Source organism: Tympanuchus pallidicinctus, unplaced genomic scaffold (genome assembly GCF_026119805.1).
Source record: "Tympanuchus pallidicinctus isolate F22 unplaced genomic scaffold, pur_lepc_1.0 scaffold24, whole genome shotgun sequence".
NCBI lineage: Eukaryota > Metazoa > Chordata > Aves > Galliformes > Phasianidae > Tympanuchus > Tympanuchus pallidicinctus.
The window spans coordinates 69,069-89,820 of NW_026294741.1; the positions used below are offsets into that span (position 1 = coordinate 69,069).

Genomic DNA, 20,752 nt, shown 5'->3' on the forward strand with positions numbered 1-20,752 from the left:
GGATCCTGTTTTGATCAAATCTTGACTGCCACAAATGGATAGAATTGACTAACTTTAGGCAACTCTTCTCCTTGAGCAGGTTACTAACACTGTTTTGTTGTATAGTTTTGGTAAAAAAAAAACGTAGGTATGGGGACCAGACAGAGCTCTCTACTCATATTTTTTCCTGTTGTTCTTTCACAGGTCTCTACTAATAAAGGATCTTCCAGTTGTTCTGCTGAAGGACAGACTTCTTAAGAGTCAGCCAACTGCAGTTCTCACAACCCTGTCAGCATGAAACCTGATGCCATCTTTTATTCCCATTTCACAGATAATTAAATGTAAAATTCTCTTTTGATCTTGATCCCTGCCCACTACACTTTCCATCTCTCAACTTGTATGGGAATTGTTGAATCACAGCCTGAACCACTGTTTGATCACCTGAGGCAAGCAGTGAGTCAGCCACAGGAGCACAGGTGAAGGCAATTCACCACCTGGCTGCACCTCTCCCAGACCCCATTTAAGGGCTAACTGCCACTAGAGAAGCATCTCTGTTTGGAGATAGTGATCTTTGGAGTTTTTGCTGTAAGCCGAGGATGTAGGTGAGTATTTCATTTATTTTTGATTATCACTTTCCACCACAATGATCTTTCTAGTTATACAACCTGAAAAATACTAGCCTAGCTATGCTACTCTGCTAATTGTGTTTGTTGAGAGTACACAGCTCTCACTTCATACAGCTGGAATGTTCCTGAGGATGAGGACTGTCCCCATGCTCTCATTACAGTAAGTATGTTTGAGATTTGCTGCTTGATTGAATTCTCTTACTGTCTTGGTTTAATTCATTAGCAAATGTTCTGCAGGAAGTTAGTTTGGAACTGATGTTCCCAGGTATTCTGGATCATGTATGAACATATTCTCTTTCAGACAGGCATCTAATGTTCCTCTTAAATTTGGACTTAAAACTGTATACCCATTATGAATTATTTACCAGCACTCTTCTGGCTGCTCATGGGCTATGGAGAGTGTTTGGGAATGCAAATGAGGCAATCTCATTGTTCCGCCTGATCTTAAAATCTAGTGAATGAAACTTACAGCAACACTGTAATTTTCAGTCAATCCTAACACACTTAAGCAGTGCAGAGGCTATTTCTAAGTGCCTTCAGAATGTCTGTTGCCTGGCAATTACAGAAGAAGAATACAGTAAATAATATGGAATGATAATATTTGAAGAATGTGTATTTTCTCCCACAGTTCTTGAAGTTTTAATAGGGGAGAAGTATTCCTGCCTCTCATTGAGATACAGCTGTACCTGAGATGAAGGGCAGCAAATATTTAACAGACTACTAGAGTCTACAGTTACAATAATTCAAGGCCATTTCTAAGGGATAATGTGTACAAAGATAGAGAGTAATGGAAATTTCATACTGTTAAAGAGATGCACTCCCAAATGGCATGTGGGCATAAATAGAGGTAGTGGCTGTATTCTGAAAGTATTGGCACAAGCTCCTCATTTCTGTTTTGTTCACACAGTGGTGCCTCTGTTGGCATAATCTTCTCAAATGAAATGTACAGCAGATTGATCAGGGGCTGTTCACAGGGAGGAGCGTGATACGAGAGTAATCACTGTTTGCTATGGAGCTTGGTTTGATGTTTGTTTTTTTTTAGGTTGGCTTTTTTTTTTTTTTTGTTCTGATTACACTCCCGATCGGATCAGCAGGTACCTTCAGAAAGGAATCATTTCCACTCTTCATCATGACAGAATTTATAGATTTCTAGCTCTTAGGCTGTAGTTCTCTGTACGTGATAAGGAACAGGGGAGAAAAGGACGCCAAGGAAGATCACTTCACCTGGGCAGTAATTTTCATCTTCCCAAGATGTGAGTTTTGCTTCTGCTCTCTGAAATACAGGGTCACTCCCAGTGTCTTAGTAAGTAATTCTTTTTTCTTTTTTTTTTTTATTTCCTAGATTTTATTTCTGTCATGTAGCTTCCCTTGTCTTTGCCTTTCAGTGATATCCAGCTCAGAGGCAGAGCCTAAGCAGTCCAGGAGAAGTTCTGCATCCATAACACCTAAGAAGGATGTGACACCATAGTCCACAGGATCTTTCTTCTCTTACATATTCCTTAAAGAAACCAGAGAGGTGGGTTTTCTCAAGAGAAATATTTTCCATAAGTGAATATCACAGCCTGTCTGCTTTCTGATCTGATGTTTAAAATATCTATTTCCTAAAGTTCAGTTTCCTTCTCATTTAGCTAATCATTGTGTAATAGGCATTGCCTTCCTTTTTTAGCCAATGCTGTGAAGAGCTTGATATCCTGGAGTTAAAATGTCACTCACAAAAACCAAACTGTTAATTGAGCTTTCTTTCCTGAGAAACAGACTGCTTTCTGTTTTTTAACTACCTGGTTTGATTGTCATTCTTGCATGTAGCTGAATTACCGTAGCCAAAATTGCAGGCCTCGGTTTCCTCTGGTCGCTTTGTTATCTAAAGGTCATATTCATTCTGCTGTGTTATTCTCAAATGCTCTGCTATCAGGTGTTTGTGTTCCATTGCACGGGAAACCCACAGCAGAATCAGAAGAGAACAGGAATCAAAACTGTCTATTTTTTTTTTTCTGCATTGTCTTTATCCTGAGGATTTAGCCATCCATCTCAGTATTTTAGTGAGGTGTTGTGCAGCTCAGAAGTTTGGAATAGGAGACTTCTGTGGTTATTATATTTACTGAAATCTCTTTGCTTAGGCACATGCATTCAAAGCAAACCCTCCTAGTCACTGGCCTTCTGATCTCAGTGTTCACTTACCATTGCTGAAAACACACGTGGTGGGTGATATAGTGGTTCTAAGTGACACTGGGCATCTTGTTACAAAGCCTGGTGCTTCATAAATACACAGAATCATCATGCTGCATCATCATTTTCCTCTTCTCGGCCATATATTCTGTATGCTTTTATTTGGTGGAAAATAATATCCCTTCACCATAAAGAGCACAACATCTAAGCTGCAACTCATATTACTGCATTTAATTTACTAATGCTGTCATGCGGCTCCTGCAAGTCATAATTTACTGTGCGTATCATCACAGAACAAACTTGCTGGCCTTGTAATTGTTACTGGGTCCAGAAAAATGAGTTGCTGACCTTTTGCAAGTGCTATTTCTGTTGACTGCTGAAAACATTCAGAACAAAGTTACGTGTTTCTTAGGGGTGCAAGCCAGACTCTTATCTGATTGCTAGTTCTCCAAATCTTAGCATGCCTGTAATGACAGCATGAGAGACGTCAAATAAGTACTCAATTTATCAAGCGTATACTCTAAGGAAAGGTGAGCTTCAGACCTTGCCAAGCAGTACTGAGATAATGTCCGTTCTTTCTCCTTTAGCAATTGGTTATGGTGAATTGTGTCAATGTAGCTTACAGTGTGCTTTTAACAGAAGAGCAAGTTTATGTCTGCCTGTATGTTTCTATGTAGACATACTGCTGGCCAACGCACAGCCTGCTTCACTGAGAGGTACTGTTGGTGGGGGTAGCCCAGTGCTGGTCTGCACTGTAAGGTCCTGATTAGGAATGCAATAGTGAAAAGTAAGAAAGGCATTACTTATTCCAGTGGCTCCAGGATAACAGTTGCTGAACACCTGTGATTCTGTTCTGCATCTCAACTATTCTGGGTATTACTTGTCCATGCTAGTTCAGAGCTAAGACCTCAAGCTTCTTCTTCAGTACAAGATAAAGGTAAAGGAACTGCCAGTTTCACAGTCCTGCAGATCATATAAGAAAACCACATCTTTCTAAATACAGTGGAGAAGAAAGAGTCCTGCGAAAGATTTGATAGGAAATTTCAAAACCAGAAGCATATGGAAGTTCCCTGCATTTTTCAGAATGAAGGATGATGAAGCCATATTAGCTAAACTGCATTGGAGAAATCTTAAATATTTCTTTGCTAAGGATTGTATCATAGGGGGGACGCTCTCCTAGCTGTTGTCTTTCAGAGCAGTAGGGGGGAAAGCTGAAGCAGCACAAAGGCAACAGTTTTGATGCTAGAAGACTAAAGGAGGGCAATGAAAAGCTGAAATTCCCACCCAGCAACTTAGTTTCTGGTGCTGTAGAAAGATCAGTCCAGCAAATACATAGCTTACTCTGCTGTCTCTAAAATGAGGATAAAGATCTTGCTATTCTTAAAGGAGTTGCTAATCAAATTGTGGGAAGGTATATATGTTATCTTAAGTAATTGGGGTTAAACTGATTCTACATAAAACAAACTGAAACAAGGTTTTGGGAAGCACAGTGCTGCTCTCCAGATATCAGTGTTCATTATCCTAATGCTCATTCCTTAGCTGGGTCCAGTGTGTCCATTGTTCGTAGACTAGTGGCTTTCAGTTCCTCATACTGGCACTTAGGAAATGTTTAAAAAATGCTTAGTATCAGCTGTGATTAAAGGTTTTTGATGAAGCCAAACAAAAGTGAGAAGGGAATGGTTTTATCCGCCTCTTTCTGTGAATATCTTATCAGCGTAGAAGAATAACACAATTAGTCTAGATAAGCAACACAATTCTTTGTTACTCAGCTATTTTCAACCTTGAGCAAGGCTCATTACTTTTGCTGAAGGTAACAAGTTTAAATTAAGTTGTTGACCTATGGGTTACACTAGCCTACTAAAGCAAAAGCATAACTGCTTCCTCTGGTGAAATGTTCAAATATTTGGCAAAAGCCTGGTAACTGTTGTTAACATAGTTGTGTGAGGAAGAGGGAAGTGGTTTCCAGAAGCTTCCATTTCTCAGAGCAAAGTTCTGTGCAGTTGATATACAATTTTCAAAATCAAGTCTGAAGCCTGCATTCAGATCTTAGCAGCATAGCTATAAATCTCATTACTGCAGGAACTAGTTAAATAACTACAGATTTATTTTCTGGTATTAAAGCTGAAACTGGAATGTTTACTGTCATAATTTTCAAATTACTGGTACAGCACATACATATTTACCTCTAATAAAAGCCTCAGGTCCTTCCTGCCATTATGTTTAATGTGGATATGCAAGGCCTGGATTCTGTCTTCAGTGAAGTCTTTTCCAATCCTTCAGGAGTCATACGGTTAATGTAAAGTGACAGCCCTTAGTAAATGTTTGACTCTATTGCCAATTGCTTTTACAGTCACAGATTTAATGAAAGTTTAAGTATATCACCTATGTCATATAGGCCAAAAATGCACAGTAGGCAAGGGTTAAATAGGCTGTTAGCAAGTTTTAACACTTATGATTTCCCTCCAAAACAATGCAAAACAACAGGACAGGTTGTAGGAAGCTGGGAGGGATGTGGAGCTGGAAAAGCAAATAATTCTGAGGATGTGAGTGTGTGTGGGGGGGGGGAAAAAACTCCAGTCAGAAGAATAGACAAACATACATATTGATGGGCCATGATCAAACGGTGGGAATTTTTATGTTGTACACAGGCATATGTTGAATAATTTGGTAAGGATACGTGAGGAGCTCATGAGCCAGCATTATCACTCAGGAAAGCTGCTAAAAGTCCCTTGCCCGAGAAATGGCTGAAGAGCCCTGGATAATTCCACAGTCAAAGTTAGAGTAGTTTATGAAGTGCCTGGGGAATGCAAGGCGAGATAGTGGGGTACCTGGCAGCACACTACACCCAAAGCATGAGGAAGAGCAGCATGCTGCTGGTCTCTTAACATTCCTGAAATTCTTCGAAGGTTTGGCAGAGGTATTTCTTAGAGCAAAGACAAGCAGACAACAATTAGCTGACTGGGGGAACAAAAACGCTAGCCATTCGGGAGTTTTGCATGTCTTTTTGGCAACTTCATGGCCATGGGAGTGTGCAAGTGTGTTCTGTCTTTAAAGGATATCAAGGTGCTGACTGCAGACCTGTTGCTTCCTGTAATGTTGGGTGGCTCTGCTCCTTTCACATGTGAAATTCAAAGGTCAATCAATGACTATGCTAGTAATTTTTCATCCTTCCTCCCAGGGATTTGCTTGTGAGATCCTCAGCCTGGGTAACTTTCACAGTATGATGGGGACCCACGAGGCTTTTGGTTATTTCTACTTTTTGCTCACTTGTACCCAGTCTTGGATTTTTCAGTGATATCTCACCTCTGTGCCCCAGACTGGGTAGGCTGAGTGCTGTGGAAAATAATAGCTAATGATAAGCCACGTTTTAAGATGCAGCGCATGATGAAGCAGGTGCTAAGTAGGAGATGTGATTAAGGAACTGGTTTTGGTGAAGTGACAGAAGACTTTTTCCACCTCTTCTGTAACAGAGCACTCTGGGACAGGTGCATTCAAAAAATGTCCCATTGCTGAGGCCTTTCCCTTGCCTGGCAGCCCTGTATAAGCTGGTGCTGGGCCAGGGTATCATGTTGCCTACTGCCATGAAAAGCTAGAAGTTTGATCTGGAAAGAATTAGAACTGCCCATGGAATGCTGTCAGACACATGATCGGATAGCAATTTGCTGAGAAGAAGATGACTGGGCCTCAATGTTATCTGAGATCACTATTGAGAAAACAAAGTTTGCAACCATGGCAGCAACTGCTGTCTCTTAAACATTATCCTTGACAGGGCTTGGCACCCCAGTGTGTTGTAGAGACTGTTAGCTCTGCTAGTCCTTTTTGTAGTGAGTGAATATGGCAAAAAAAAAAGTGCTGAAAGACCTTGTAGGAACAGGAATGGCTGCTCTTTTTGATGTCTGTAAGTTACACCTGCCCATTTATCTGCAGATGTATGCTTAGTGCGCACACTCTGTTATTTCTCTACCATCATTATTGTGGTGCTGTGATAATCTCTGGTGCCAAGAACAGAAAAGTTGCCTGTCAGTTATGCTAAGCACCTGAAGACTCTTGGCTCTCAGCCTGCACAAGGTGATTGTTATCTTCTACTATTTTCAAATAAGCTTCTCAGAGCAAAACTAACGATTCAGATAAGCTGCTGAGATCATAAATCATTTATAATATTAATGATGTTTACAGTCCTTTATTTAGTTGCTGAAATATTGTAATTTTCACAGCTATTCAGCTAAGAAACCTCATTGGAAAACAATCTTCAACTTGCCTGGTTCTAGGATCTGTTTCTGTTATTTAGGTTAACCAAAGTCTTTCTACATCTAAGGCACCTCTATAAATCCTTGGTACATAAATACCAGTGGATTACTTTGTTCTTAGGTTAGCCTGTGTTAGTAGGATGTATTTTTTTCAAGGTTTGAAATGTGAACAACTTCAAATTTCTTCTAGAAAGCATTTGTGTTGCTTGTGAGGATTCTCCAGCTCATCTTCAACTCAGTCATTCACATCCATGGAAAAAATGGCGAGTTCCTTTCTCTCTCCATATCTTTGGGACAGCAAGGACGGTAACACTTGATAAAGAACAGAAATGTCATCTGAAGTTAAGTTACCAGATTATGGGCAATAAGAAACCAGATAAGGTTTAACAAAAGCAAGTGTAGAATCTTGCACCTGGCAAGTATCAGAACTTCACAATGATGGTGATGAAGCACCATCAGGCTGCCCAGGGAGGCTGTGGATTCTCCTTCTCTGAAGATATTCAAGGCCTATCTGGATGCCTACCTGTGCACCTGCTATAGGGAGCCTGCTTTGGCAAGAGGGTTGACCTCTATGATCTCTAAGAGGAACCTTCCAACCCCTACAGTTCCATGATTCTGTGATTATGGTGAGAGGGAGTTTATCCTCCTCACCTGGGCAGAACAACCCCACAACTATCGGGCTGTGCTCCCCTGCTTTCCTTACACTCATTCAAGTACAGCCCCATAAGCTTTGGAGGGATAGCTCCTCTGACTGCTGGGAGAGAACATGCTTTTATTTTCAGACACTGGATAGTGGGAAATGATAAACATGATCTCAGATTTCCCTACAAGATATTGTTTCCCTAAAAGATATTGTTCCAGTGTGGAAATATGAACAGTATCTTGTGGTTTACAATGCTCAATTGTAGTATCAAATGTAAAAGTCACCAACAGTACTCTCCAGAGAGATCTGGTAACAGAACCCCATAACATGTCCTAGCTACTGTGGAGTAGGAACCCCCTTCTTTCTTTATATGAGCCTTCAGCCTTTTTTAAAAAAAAAAGCCTGACAACAAACAGAAATCACACCCACCACCTGTTAGAAGATATCCTGTTATATCTTCTGGCAGAAGAGCATAAAGGGTCTTAAAACCTCAGCAGGTGGAAAAATTAAGTGACTTGTACAATGACTGCTGGAAGGTCAGGGGCAGAGGGAAGATGAACCCAGCGGCCAGTCCCTGCACTAAGTGCAAGTGAATGAAAAGAGATTCAAGGAACTAAAACTTAGAAATGAGATTCAAGTGGAAACAAATCTCAACTACAGAAATCTCTCTGGGAATGACTTAACGTATGCTCTGGGGCACAACTGGTTTTAAGGGCTCTGGAATTATGACTGCAACATGGCACTCTGAGAGATTGCATAAAGAGCACTTGCAATCTATTCACATGTGCACTTGCTAACAATCATATTTGGTGCAGTTAAGTGCAAGGCCTCTGATCTTCAGAGCATGCATAGCTTTGATTTGTATGTCTAGATTTGAGTACATGAGTACAGCACTGGCATGTGTATGTCTTGTGTACTGCAAAGCACGCTGTTATGTGGGAACTGAAAAGACATAAACATACTATATTGTTACACTTCACTAGAAAGCATAAAGCAGTTCTGAAAGTAGCAAAGTAAAAAGTATGCTGACAAAGTCAGCAAGGTAGTTCCTCCACTTCAAACTTTCTCTGATTAAGGAGCATGCAGGATGTCACGTTTCTGTTTCATGCTCTAATGAATAAAGGAACATGGTCAGCAGGTTGTGGGAGCTGATTCTCTACTCATAGGGAAAGGTGCACATATGTGCATTTCTTCAGAAGTTGTCTCAGAGCCAGTTATCACCCTTTGTCTTCGTGTCCTTCAGGAAGGAATATGTTCTGTTTACTTCGGCATTGTCATGCAAGCAACCGAGGAAACACGAGATGATGACCTCTTCGCTTGCTCTCCTCGTTCCTGCCAGACCACCATCTCCTCTTCACTCCCTTCACACACAAGCTCTGCATCATCCACCTCCTCCAGGTCCGGTTCCGTAACACAGCCTGCAGCCCGCCACTCCCGACCTTTCCCTCAAGGGCGCCGACAGCTGTGAACCCCCACTGCCCCCGCTCCTTCTCCCTCCCTCTTTCGTTTGTTCTCTAGTGAAATTACATCTCCTCTGAAGGAGCACACACTGAGTTGGGCGGCGCTGGGCAGTCACTCAGCTCCTGGTTTGGTTGCCCCGGTGCCCCGCTACGGCGCGACACTGCTGCAGTGACGCCGCCGGGCGCTCTGCAGGCTCTGCGGAGCTTTGTGTCCACGCTGTGGGAGCGAACCGGGCTCCGGCAGCCGTGGGGGCAGGCCGATGCGGGGGTTGGGCTTAAGAGCGGGTAAGGGGAGGTTTTGTGCGCGCTCCGAGGGGACGAGAAGGCGGTGGCAGCAGGGAGAGATCTGTTCGGATTACTGAGCCGTCGGCTCCCGAGTTTCCCCCGAACCTATTTGGCCGCACCACAGAAACTGCGGGCCGTGAACACCATGGCTAGCGAGATCGACAACCTGAACAGCCACGAAGCAAAGACGGTATGCGAGGCGTTGGGGCGCTATGAAGACACGTTGCGAGGCGCTGTTCGGGAGATCCATGTGGACATTCAGGTGTTCAAGCAAGGCGTGAGTCGGCAGGTGGATGAGGTGCTGCGCCTCGCTAGCCCCCTGGCTCGCACCGTCTCAGAGCTGCAGCAGGAGAACCAACGCCTGAGGGTGCAGCTGGAGCGTCTTGCTCGGCAGGTGGAGGCCCTTAGCCGGTCGGCGGGACTGCCGCAAGAGTGGCAGGAGGAGGCAGAGAGGAGCCCTCCAGGTGTGGGACCCAGCTCTCCAGTGCCGGCTTTTTCTGCAGACAGGTTCTCCACCCTTGCGAAGCTAGCAGTGTCTGGTCGGAGCCAAGTAAGTGCCGGCTGTGGTTTGGGGGGCAATGTAGGGAGGGTCATGAGGATGCATGAGCACTTGATGTGAGTGGATGCGTCTACACTGAGCTGTAGGTAACACGGGGGAATGTTTACAATCTTGTGCATTGAATATTTATGAGCTTTTGGAGGGTGTCTAGAGAAATGGTCTTGACTGTTATGCCAGCTGGAGATGTTTCTGATTATAGTGCTACTTGGCCAAACTGAGATCTTGCTTAGAGTGGTAGCAATCTCTCAGTTGAGTGTGGTTAGAAGTAAGAAGAGACGTTGTGGCAGTCTCAGCTATCAGTATTTATGTGTAGGTGAATGTCTGTATATCCTTTTAAGATTCAGGGGGGACCTGTGTGCCCGCAGTGCTGTTTGTCAGTTGCCAAGCTCACAAAGGAGAAAAACTCAGCATATATGTAGCAGGTAATAATGTGCTTACCTAACACAGTGACTTAGTGTGCTGAAGTGTGACAGTTTTGAGGCACAAGTGCTGTCCTGTACTACTTTGGCTCAATTTTAGAGAGGTGTGCCCCATGCAAGCTGTCATGGTCTCCATGTCCTAAACTAGCACAGAGATGTTCTTCCCAGTGGTAGAACTGCTTCTGTGAGATGAAGCCTTATAATGTGGTGCATGGAAAGCTCAGTTAGTGGGAAGCTCATATGGCACTGAGCTTAGTGTAATACTTTTCTAGTGCATCTGGTTCTGTGGAAGGAGCTGAGAGTTCCTGTGCAATCCTTGATGCCAAGAGATTGCCTCCAGACAGTACATGATGATTGTTATGTAACTATGTGGTATTAGAGAGCTAGCTTTCAAAACTGGCAGCCTATTTCATTTAATATTAATCTATCTCTTGCAAGATTCTTAAAGACTTGGAGCATGGACAGTTGTGGGATTGGCTATCCAGGCCTTGGGGATAAAAAGTAAAAGCTTGGAAACTAAGCTAATTTGAAGTTGTTTGGGTGCAATTGAGCAGAGTCAGTACAACATTCCAGCCCTTTTACTTCCCACCAACCCGAAAGTATTTGGCAACAGCTGGCCAAATGAAAAGGCAAAGCAGCCACATGCAGTACTGTTCCAATGCTATTGTAGCAGTTGCTGCCTTTTCTCCCAAAAGATCAATATGAACAGCTTACACAACTTCTGGATCGTTTGTTTGTTTGTTTTGTTTTGTGTTTTTTTTCCTCCATGGAGCCAGCCACACTTATTACATTGCAAGAAACAGAACTAAGCTCAGTGACAGGGAAGGGATAAGAGGAAGTGGTGCCTCGTACAACTCACCTTCTCCATTGCCACTGCCTATTTGTGGTGGGTACTCCATGCTCTGTGATAAGGTTTGCACTGAGGCTATAGCATTATCCAGCTTTAGATAACAGTCTAGGCTGAAACACAGAATGTGCTTTTGTTTTGGCTGGAACCTTCTTACTTAGCTTTGAGGGTTCAGGGAAGATCACAAAAGTACTGTTAGCTCCCCAGTGTCCTCCCAGCAATTTTCCCCGCAAGGATGGATGCCTTCCAGGGTTAGCATAACTGACTGTAAAGGAATCTCAGTACTAAGAACCATGGGAGATGCAGCTAGAACTACACACACCAAATGCATGCAGAGATTACAGCGTTGATCAAAAAAATATGTAATGTGGCTGTGCTCAAATGACTAAGGAACAAGCCTTGATCACTGTGTTGGTCACCCAGTTTCTCTGTGGTAATGAAAATATTCCCTGAATTGTCTGAAATTTCTATTTGTGCAACAGAAGCACTTGAAACAGAGTATCATTGTACGAGAACTGCTGAATCATGGCCTGAACCTCTGATTGATCACCTGAGGTGAGCACTGAGTCAGCCCTGGGAGAACAGGTGAAGGCAATTCAATTCACCTGTGCTGCTGGAAGGGGTGGAGCCTGGCTGCACCTCTCCTAAACCCATTTAAGAGCTGACTACCGGGGGAAAGGATCTCTTCTGGAGATCCCTCCTTTGGAGTTTTGCAGTGAGTCCAGCATGCTGGTAAGCTTTCTATCTATTCTCTTTTTGTTATTATAATCTGCTTTGCCAAACTCTCCTCTTTATTTCATAATTGTAACATCTTTATATTCATTGAAATACAACCATAAATGCTACTGTGTTTGTTTTCAGGTAAATTAGTGGTTGTGATAAAAACTGATGAGACTTCCATCCGCAGTAAATGCTTATATAAGTCTGAGATAGGAGAAGCAATTAATATATTTCTGGAAATAGCAGCGAATAAGAGTACTCTTTTGCTCCTGAAAAAGATTTATTGGTTGGGTTTCTTTCTGGTGTGTAGTTGATGCAGCTCTTATCCCAGTAAGGAGTCGAGTTCTGTTCCCTTCAACGCTTCTATCAAAATGCTCCGGATGAGAGTTTCTTTCTCAGGGTGAAGATTAGGTATTGAAGATTCTGAGCATCTTTATTGTGTGAATTGTTGTTTTGTAACATTGCTAGATTACTTTTAAAGGTGATTTCATTGAGAAGAAAATGTGGCCAAGGTGTTCTGAGCATAATTAAATAGTAAGGGCACAAATATCCTTTTAAATATAATCTTTGGCTAGTCTCTGCTACACCGTCCTTGAAATCTGATATACGACAGTCTATGTGCTCATTTAGATGGACCCAGTTGCCTGTCTATCAAGTGGGGTAGACTAACAAGATAACAGTTTTAGCCCGCATTTCCTGCATGCAACACAGCAGTGACAGTGTTACAAAGGATTTGCGTTATCTGCCCGAGATCTACATTGTACTCGAGACAGGGCTCTCCAGGTACTCCAGGAGAAGGCTGTTTTGGGGGCGTGGAGTGGGGAAGGGAGTGTGTTCTTCGTGCTTTTGCTCCTTGTCTTGTCTTTTGTCTTTCCCCCTCCCCTTTCTGAGGTTTTTTGTTTGTTTTCTGTTTTTCTCTCTCTGCGAACATTTCAGTTCTGCAGAGCAGGACGGTTCAGAAAGTAACTTGTTAGTTCTAATATCAGGTGGTCATTTGTATCCACGGTTGTTACGCTGGCAGTTTTATTTGCCCTGTTCTTCCAAGAGATTACACATGGAAAATTGCTCACTTTTCCTTTTCCATCTTGGGTATGGATGGATTAGAAATCTTAGTAATGAAAGGAGAATCGCTTTTTGTATTTGCAGTGCTTTAGTAAACCCACTTGTTCAGTTGCTACAGCTAGATCTGTAAATTTGTTTTGACTTAAACTTCAGCTAAGTAGATTTTTCTGAAAAGTCTGAACTATTGAAACTGAATAAAGATGAGATCTCCTATCTCTTTAAAAATGAATAAACAATAACCAAGTATGTTTAAAAGTAGCTCTGTGGAATGTTCCAAGGTCTTTAGATTATAGCTGCTGAGCTGAGAGGGAACATCCAAATCCAGCATGGACAGTAGCCAGTATACAAAACTAATGTCAGAACTGTAGGGATTGGCTTAAAATTATTATATGTAAAAATTTGGATTAGTTTTTTGCCTTCTGAGTTAATTTTTCTTAAAGCATTTATGCAGCACTTTTGGCACATAGATTTTTCTTTTCCTTTCTTTCTTTTTTTCTTTTCTTTCTTTCTTTCTTTCTTTTTTTTTTTTTTTTTTTTTTCCTTTCTGTAATCATTGGAGCCAGGAAGCTGGTGCAAGGCTATTGGATAGCATAAGTTCTGGAGCTGGAACTACATGGATTGAACAGGATTCTGAGTTAATCATTCTGCAAACTGGATGTGATTTCTAATTATAACATGGTTACATTTTTAAGAGAGATACATTTATGTATCAAATAATACCAGCATAGTAGAGGCACTCTTGCGTGAGACTCGAACGCTACGTTAATATGTTCTGTGTGGTTTGGATGGTGTTGAGCGAATTGCAGTATATATTAAAAAAAAAAAAAAACAAACCAGGATAAAATCAGCATTACTTTGGAAGTAGCACCAACTTGTTCCAGTGATTTTTGTCAAGGTGAAAGAAAAGGACCTTGCTTTCTTTTTTCCTATTTGAAGATGTTTCTTTCCAAAAAGTTCTCTGCTTCTATGGTTTTATGTTTTTATTTTGGCGAAAGATTTGAGAATAGCTTTTTAGCTATTCAATGTGAGACTTGTTTTTGGACTCGGTGATCTTTGTAGGACCCTTCCTACTGAACTGTTCTGCTCTGTTCCGTCCTTTTTCTGTCTGCAAGGAAATACAGTACGAACTTGACTGAATTCTTGTGTTTCCATTGTTTGTAGAAGCACAATATTCTGAGCTCTGTTCTAACTGCACAATAATTTGCAACACGGCGAAGATCATGTTTCATTTTTTCAATTACATCTCCTGACAAGTCATTAGTTCCTTACTTTGTTTCTGACAATTTTTGGTCAAAGCTTTCGCTGCTAGTTACCTATAATGTCACTCTCAGCAGCTAGTTTTGCATATCTTCTGTGAAAAACAGGGAGAACAGCACAGAGGTACCTTTAGCAGCTAAAATAGATAGTTTGCCTATTACAGTCAGTGTTTGTGGTGTTGGGAGGGGTGTATCTGTTGAATACAAAGGCTGTGGAATTCTAAGGGTAGAGGACAGATTTTAGTGAATTAGAGTGTCCCCCTATTCCTTCCTTCTTTCCTGATGCCTAGTTTTTCACTTTTTGAATGTGAAAATTGTGGTAGAGCGCTGAAAAGTTCTGATCAAATCTCAGGTTTGGAGGATGTACCTATGAAATTCAGTTTCCATCAGCTCCAGAGAATTTTGACTGATAAAGGCAGTAGGAGAATTATCACTTGCTTAGGTCCTGCTCATCTGAAGATACTAAGTTGTTGAGTTAGTGTCATATAAACATCTGTGATTAAAAGGTCTACAAACATGTCAGCCCAAATTCTTATCAGGCTGGATCTAGATCAGCTTGGCTTTCAGATGGATAAAAAGCGATAGTACATTTCCACTTTCTTCTAATCTAGCATTACTACCCTGAACTTAAGCTTCCTCTGTCCAGAAATTTACTTTTACCTTGAATCAGGCTAGTAAATTGCACTTGTCATGATGAATCAGTAAGTATTAGTCAGTTCTTCCTTGAATAGAAAAGTCTGCTCACCTAGCCTTGCCTATTTTTTCTTGGTGTGACCTCTGGAGAAGCTGTATATGTAGATTATAGGACTTATTTCTGTCAGCTCCAAAGTCTGGAGAAGTTTGAGATTAAAGGTGGTAACCCGGACGCATTCCTTATGCGCATTCCTATGATGAGTCTGTCATGTAAACAGTCTGCTGATTTCCAGGGATTGAAGTGCCTGTTAAGAGTCTTTAGTTGGCAACTTCCCTCAAAGCTGAGGAAAATATCATTTAATTGAGAGCATAAAAACTAGGAAAACTATGTGTTTTCTCTTCAAAAACACATTGTTTGTAGATTGTCCTTGACTCAGCCCAGCAGTGTGCTCTTGCAGCTCAGAAAGCAGATGGTATCCTGGGCTCCATTAGAAGAAGGGTGGCCAGCAGGGACAGGGAGATGATTGTTCCCCTCTACTCTGCTCTTGTGAGGCCCCATCTGGAGTACTCTGTTGAGGTCTGGAACCCCCAGTACAAGAAAGATAGAGCTGTTGGAGAAGGTCCAGAGGAGAGCTATGAAGATGATCAGGGGACTGGAGCACCTCCTCTACAAAGACAGGCTGAGGGAGCTGGGCTTGTTCAGCCTGGAGAAAAGAAGGCTGTGGGGTGACCTAATTGCAGCTTTTCAATACCTAAAGAGAGCCTACAAACAGGAGGGGAATCAACTCTTTGAAAGAGTTGATAACAGCAGGACAAGGGGAAATGGTTATAAGTTGAGGGAGGAAAGATTTAAGTTGGATGTCAAGGGAAAACTCTTTACATTGAGAATGGTGAGGTGCTGGAACAGCTGCCCAAAGAGGCTGTGGATGCCCCGTCCATCCCTGGAAGTGTTCAAGGCCAGATTGGATGGGGCCCTGGGCAGCCTGGTTTAGCGTTAAACGTGGAGGTTGGTGGCCCTGCGTGTGGCAGGGGGATTGGAGAGTCATGATCCTTGAGGTCCCTTCCAACCCAGGAAATTCATTCTGTGAATTCTTTCCCTTCTTTTTCTCCTTCCTTCAGTCAATGCCCTCAGCCCCTAGAGGGACTTCCAGAGTCTACAGTTCGCCACGGTCAAAGATAAGGGCACCTCTAATGCTCCTTGGGAGGTCTGCTTGGGAAAGGTGTGGCTAGTCTAGGTTTCTGCCTCAGCTTGGCTGTTATGGTGGGCAGAGGCCATATTGGTTTCAATAGAAAGCTCTTCTCTGCCTCTCCCTGATGAGAAGAAAACAGGCTGCTTTCTGCCCTCACGATGTTCCTTCCAGAATTTTATACTTTTCTCCCTAGAATTTTTCATCAACCACATTATTGCTTTTCCATGTGTTTTGTTGTTGTTTTTTTTTTTTTTTAAATGTAAGTGTGATGAAAACAGGTGAGATCTAGCTTATAGCCCCACATATGTCATGAGGAAATGCCTGAAGATTTATCTGCAATAAGAGAATGACAGAATAATCACATAAATTAGCAAAGCTCTGTTTGATGCATCTTCTGGTTGTGACATAAAAGGAATATGACAGGTAAGCAGATGTAGAACACAACGCTGTATGAAACTGCTTACAAGTATGGTGCTCAGTATTCCAGTCTACCAGATGACTGTGCTTCTAAAGCCAAACAAAAAAAGAGAAGTGTGCATTCATGTGTTAGTTGTTAATCACAGTTGTTAACAACAGTCGGTCTTTCTGGTATTTTGATGCCAGATTTCAATTTGGTTCTCTAACCAGGCCCAATACTGAGATTTGCTTTTGTCAAGCTATCAGTTACAGATAGGTAATCATAGAGTCATAGAATGGCCTGGGTTGAAAAGGACCTCAAAGATCATCTAGTTTCAACACCACCCCCCTCCAGTCCCCCCCTCCTGGCCCCATGGCATGGGCAGGGTTGCCAGCCACTAGACCAGGCTGCCCAGAGCCACATCCAGCCTGGCCTTGAATACCTCCAGGGGCATCCACAATCTCCCTGGGCAACCTGTTCCGGTGTGTCACCACCCTCTGAGTGAAGTTATGTTTGAAGGATGAATTTTAAAGCAGAATCGCAGAGCTGTAGCTGTGTGACTGAGTATGCATCCTTTGTTGAAGGATTTCACAGAATTGTAGGGGTTGGAAGGGACCTCCAGAGATCATCAAGTCCAACCCCCCTGCCAAAGCAGTTCCCTACACCAGGTTGCACAGGTCGGCATCCAGGCAGGTCTTGAACATCTCCAGAGAAGGAGACTCCACAACCTCCTCTTGCAAGCCTCCTTCTACCTGCCAGTGATTATTAGAAAGGATGAGTTCTGACCTTTTTTGATGAGAAAATCTCACATGTTTGCAGGAGCACAATCATTAAGAATCTTTCTGCACTGTTTGTGGTTCAGCATGATGTCTTTGTGAACAAGGAGGACTAAAATTATAAAAAGGATGTTCTATTTTGACACTGTCAGAAAAGTCTCTCTTTAGTGTTGACAGACTGCTGAAAGGACATCTGCAGAGAACCAGCCTGCTATGGGGAAAGCAACAGAGTGATTGCCTAGCTGGCTATGATCGCTTACGAAGATCTAAACAAACATTATTCATTGGCATCTGGGGGCCTGATGGCACTCAACAGTGCTGGAGTAACTGCATGAGACACAAAGACCTGTAGTATACAAGCAGACAGATTAAATGCTCCAGAAGTCAACTTGCATTGTATACCATGAAGCCATCTCTGCTCGTGTATTTGACCAGGAAGTTTGGTCGTTCTGTTTATTTCTTCTTATTTTCTTGCAATTCCTGTAAGTGTCTTGTAGGAATAATTCCAAAGTTACCTGAATCTTCATTTAGGTGATTTGTTTGCCTGTTTTGTTGTTGTTTTATTGTGATATAGTGTGAACACCTGCTGAAGCTATAAATGTAGAGTTGTTTTCTCTCTTGTCAATTTTTTAATCCAGGTTTGCATCAAAATAAGGTTTTGTGAAAAATGCCTCTACGGTTTTTCTTCAGAGGTTACTCCATATGCAAAAGCTTTCTAATGCTGTTCAAGGCTGCTGCTTCAAGCTGAGCAGTTGGTTACAGAATACTCCTGTAATCTGACAGTTTCTCTGTGCTCTAGTAGAAGAACTGAGGAATAAGTGTGGTGCAGTTCTCATTAATGTCTAGCAGCCTTGATTGTCGTCCCTTACACATCTCACTTTTTCCCATTTCTGATGTATCAGTAATCTCCGTATGCAAAGCACATAGAGGCAACTGAGGAGCTTGCTTTTACGAAAATTCCTCTTTCAAGAGGTCTCTAAATGAAAGATATCCCACAAAAAACAGTGGACCTAATAGTGCTTTTGCTTCTAAGAGAGTTTTAGATTTTTGGACCACTGCTATTTTAGGTGTATATGAAACCATACTGGGGCATGAAAGAAAGTTCAATTGTCCTAATAGAGCTATAAGGCACGTTGTGTTAAAACTTGTGGTTGTGTTTGGTTTTGGCTTGTTTTTACAAAGCAGTACCTTTTACACATTTTAACAGTAAACAGACCAAACTTGCCTTGTTATGTAGCCTCCAGACCTTTATCTAGCAGAGCACAGAAGTGCGTATGTAACTCCAGCAAGATCACTGACTCAGAAACAGTCAGGAGAAGTAAACTAAACCTATTGTCTGAAAAATACTGAGTAAATCAAGGTTTTCTTTCCAAATAAATGGTTAAGTAAATACCAGATACATTCACCTATCTTTTCTCATATATAGATGGAAATTTATGTCCTCTGAAGCATCTCAGATTTCCATGTGCTCCTAGTATGGTGGACGCCCTTACTTTAACACCAGTCTTTCTGGTTCAGTATTTCTGATGAAATAAAAGAAATAGAACAGGAAGATTTGATCTGGAGTTACACATCTCGCATTTCTCTCGTCTCTCAACTATTAGACAGGGTCTTCAGTTTATCACAGTCACAGTGGATACTGATAGCTTTATCTAACAAAAGTGGACGATCCCTGCTAGTTGTATGGGGCCTGCTGGGACAAGTATGTGAGGATTGATGTGAGTTGTACATTCCAGTGTTCCGTTTTCAAGTTCTGGCCTTTGGAATTAAATAATTCCTCCCCTCCTATATCATGATCACTGGTAAAGGAAGGCCTGTTCTTGGCTGGGGTTTCTGGATAATTTAACTTTTGATGCTGTTTAAAATTTAGTCGTGTCCATTTTCTGTTCTGACAGAGTGTAGACCTGGATGACCACCACAAACCTGAGTTTAGAAGAGTTTGTAGTTCTTCCATCATTGAAAATGGGCATCAGTCTTCATCAGGTAGGAACAGGGCAAGAACTGAAGGATTACTTTAAAAAATACCTGATTCTGGCAGTCATAGAGCAGCTTTTGGATGTTGGAACCATTAAAATCTGAAATGGTTTCAGGATGGATTTTGTGCTGCGGCTGTTTATTTCCTAATTAGGAGTCTAACTTTTAATGTTCAACTTCAATGTTAAGCATGCACTGTGTTGTTTCATAAACTGGAGACTATAATCTCAGTGCCCCCCTGATAATAAGATCAGCTATTCTGAGTTCCATTATAGCCTTACATCTCAAAACATCTTGCAAATTACCAATCTATTTAAATCATCCTTCACTGGGGGCGTTTGCTTCTGATCTATATTTTAGAGAAAACTGAGGTGCCCAGCATTTTGTGAAACTAGAAAAGAACAAGGATGCTGATTTCTAATCTGCATCACGTGGCTGGGTTGCACAGAGGAAGAGGAGGAGCTTACCAAATGTAGGTGCTAATGAATTAATAATCTGAAAAGGCTGTTTTTGCTGAATGTCATGCAGGACAGGTACCAGGATTGTACTTCAATTTCTGCAGGGTGCTGTAAATGGTGTAATGTCTCAGAGGGAGAACTGGGTAGAATACTTTGATTGACTTTGTACAGAGTTTGTAATTTTATTACAAGTATTAAGTAGATTTATTTTCTTTCTGCTTTTCTCTTATTCACCAGGTCAGGCAAAAGCCTCCCATGAGCTGACCTCTTCTTATATGTCAGACTCTTCCCCTGAGGCCCATGCTCCTGTAATGACCTTACAGATGCCCCACCTTCCTGTTACTGCAGTAACCAGAACATCAGAGAAGTTTTCAGGAGAAACCGTTCATTCAGCAGGAACAACTAGTGCATCCACTGGCCTGCTTGGACAAAACCAGAGCAAAAATGAGATGGCATTGAAAACTTCTAACCAGTCAGGTAAAATACGGGGATAAAAAAAAAAAAAAAGCAGTATGTTTTCTGAAGCTCTGTTTCATTTCATTACTTCAAGAAACTAGGGATGTGGAGATTGTCCTGTAACCTGGAAGTAATTATGTAACCTTGCTTCTATGGCTTCCCTTTCATAATGGGATGCTCCGATTTGTAATATTGTGGGTCCCAGTTGGAGGTTGAGTTTATAATGTCACATCTTCTGAGAATTTTTGTTGCCTAATATAATTGAGTTCACAGTGCAACCTAATATTCTAGTACAGTTACTGAAGAAGTATCTTGAGAAGTTAAGGGAGTATTTGCTAACAGGTTTAAAAATTGTTTGGAGGGAGGAATGACTGACAGCAGACTGACAAATAGACAAAGTTACTGCAGAATTTTATCTGTAAGTTAGATTTTTTAAAATAAAAAAGCTCATGTCATTTGATTTATAGTCAGATAATTTGTCTTTGGGCTGTATTTTGTGTGTGTTCAGTGTTGGTGATGCTTTATTGATCAGAAACAGTAGAGATAGATCAGATGGAATTGCCAGTGAGAAACAGAGTATTTGCAGTTTCATCTTTCAA

The 20,752-nt window shown here is 41.8% G+C and overlaps 1 protein-coding gene across 5 annotated transcripts in view; it reads left to right on the plus strand.

Moving 5' to 3' along the window:
- Positions 1–477: 477 nt before the first annotated feature.
- Positions 478–20,752, plus strand: part of SMTNL2 (smoothelin like 2) — a 33,115-nt gene continuing 12,840 nt past the window's right edge. For 4 of the 5 annotated variants that reach the window (XR_008208134.1, XR_008208135.1, XR_008208136.1 and 1 more), the window contains exons 1-6: positions 492–581; positions 1,991–2,121; positions 7,209–7,285; positions 8,909–9,956; positions 19,161–19,248; positions 19,935–20,174. Coding sequence is in view for 2 of the 5 variants with exons in the window: in XM_052689122.1 (XP_052545082.1) it covers positions 9,552–9,956; positions 19,161–19,248; positions 19,935–20,174 (733 nt within the window). In the remaining 3 variants the exon portion in view is untranslated. Of the gene's footprint in view, positions 582–1,990; positions 2,122–7,208; positions 7,286–8,908; positions 9,957–19,160; positions 19,249–19,934; positions 20,175–20,752 lie in introns of all 5 variants that reach the window. The other variant, XM_052689124.1, reaches the window with a different exon arrangement.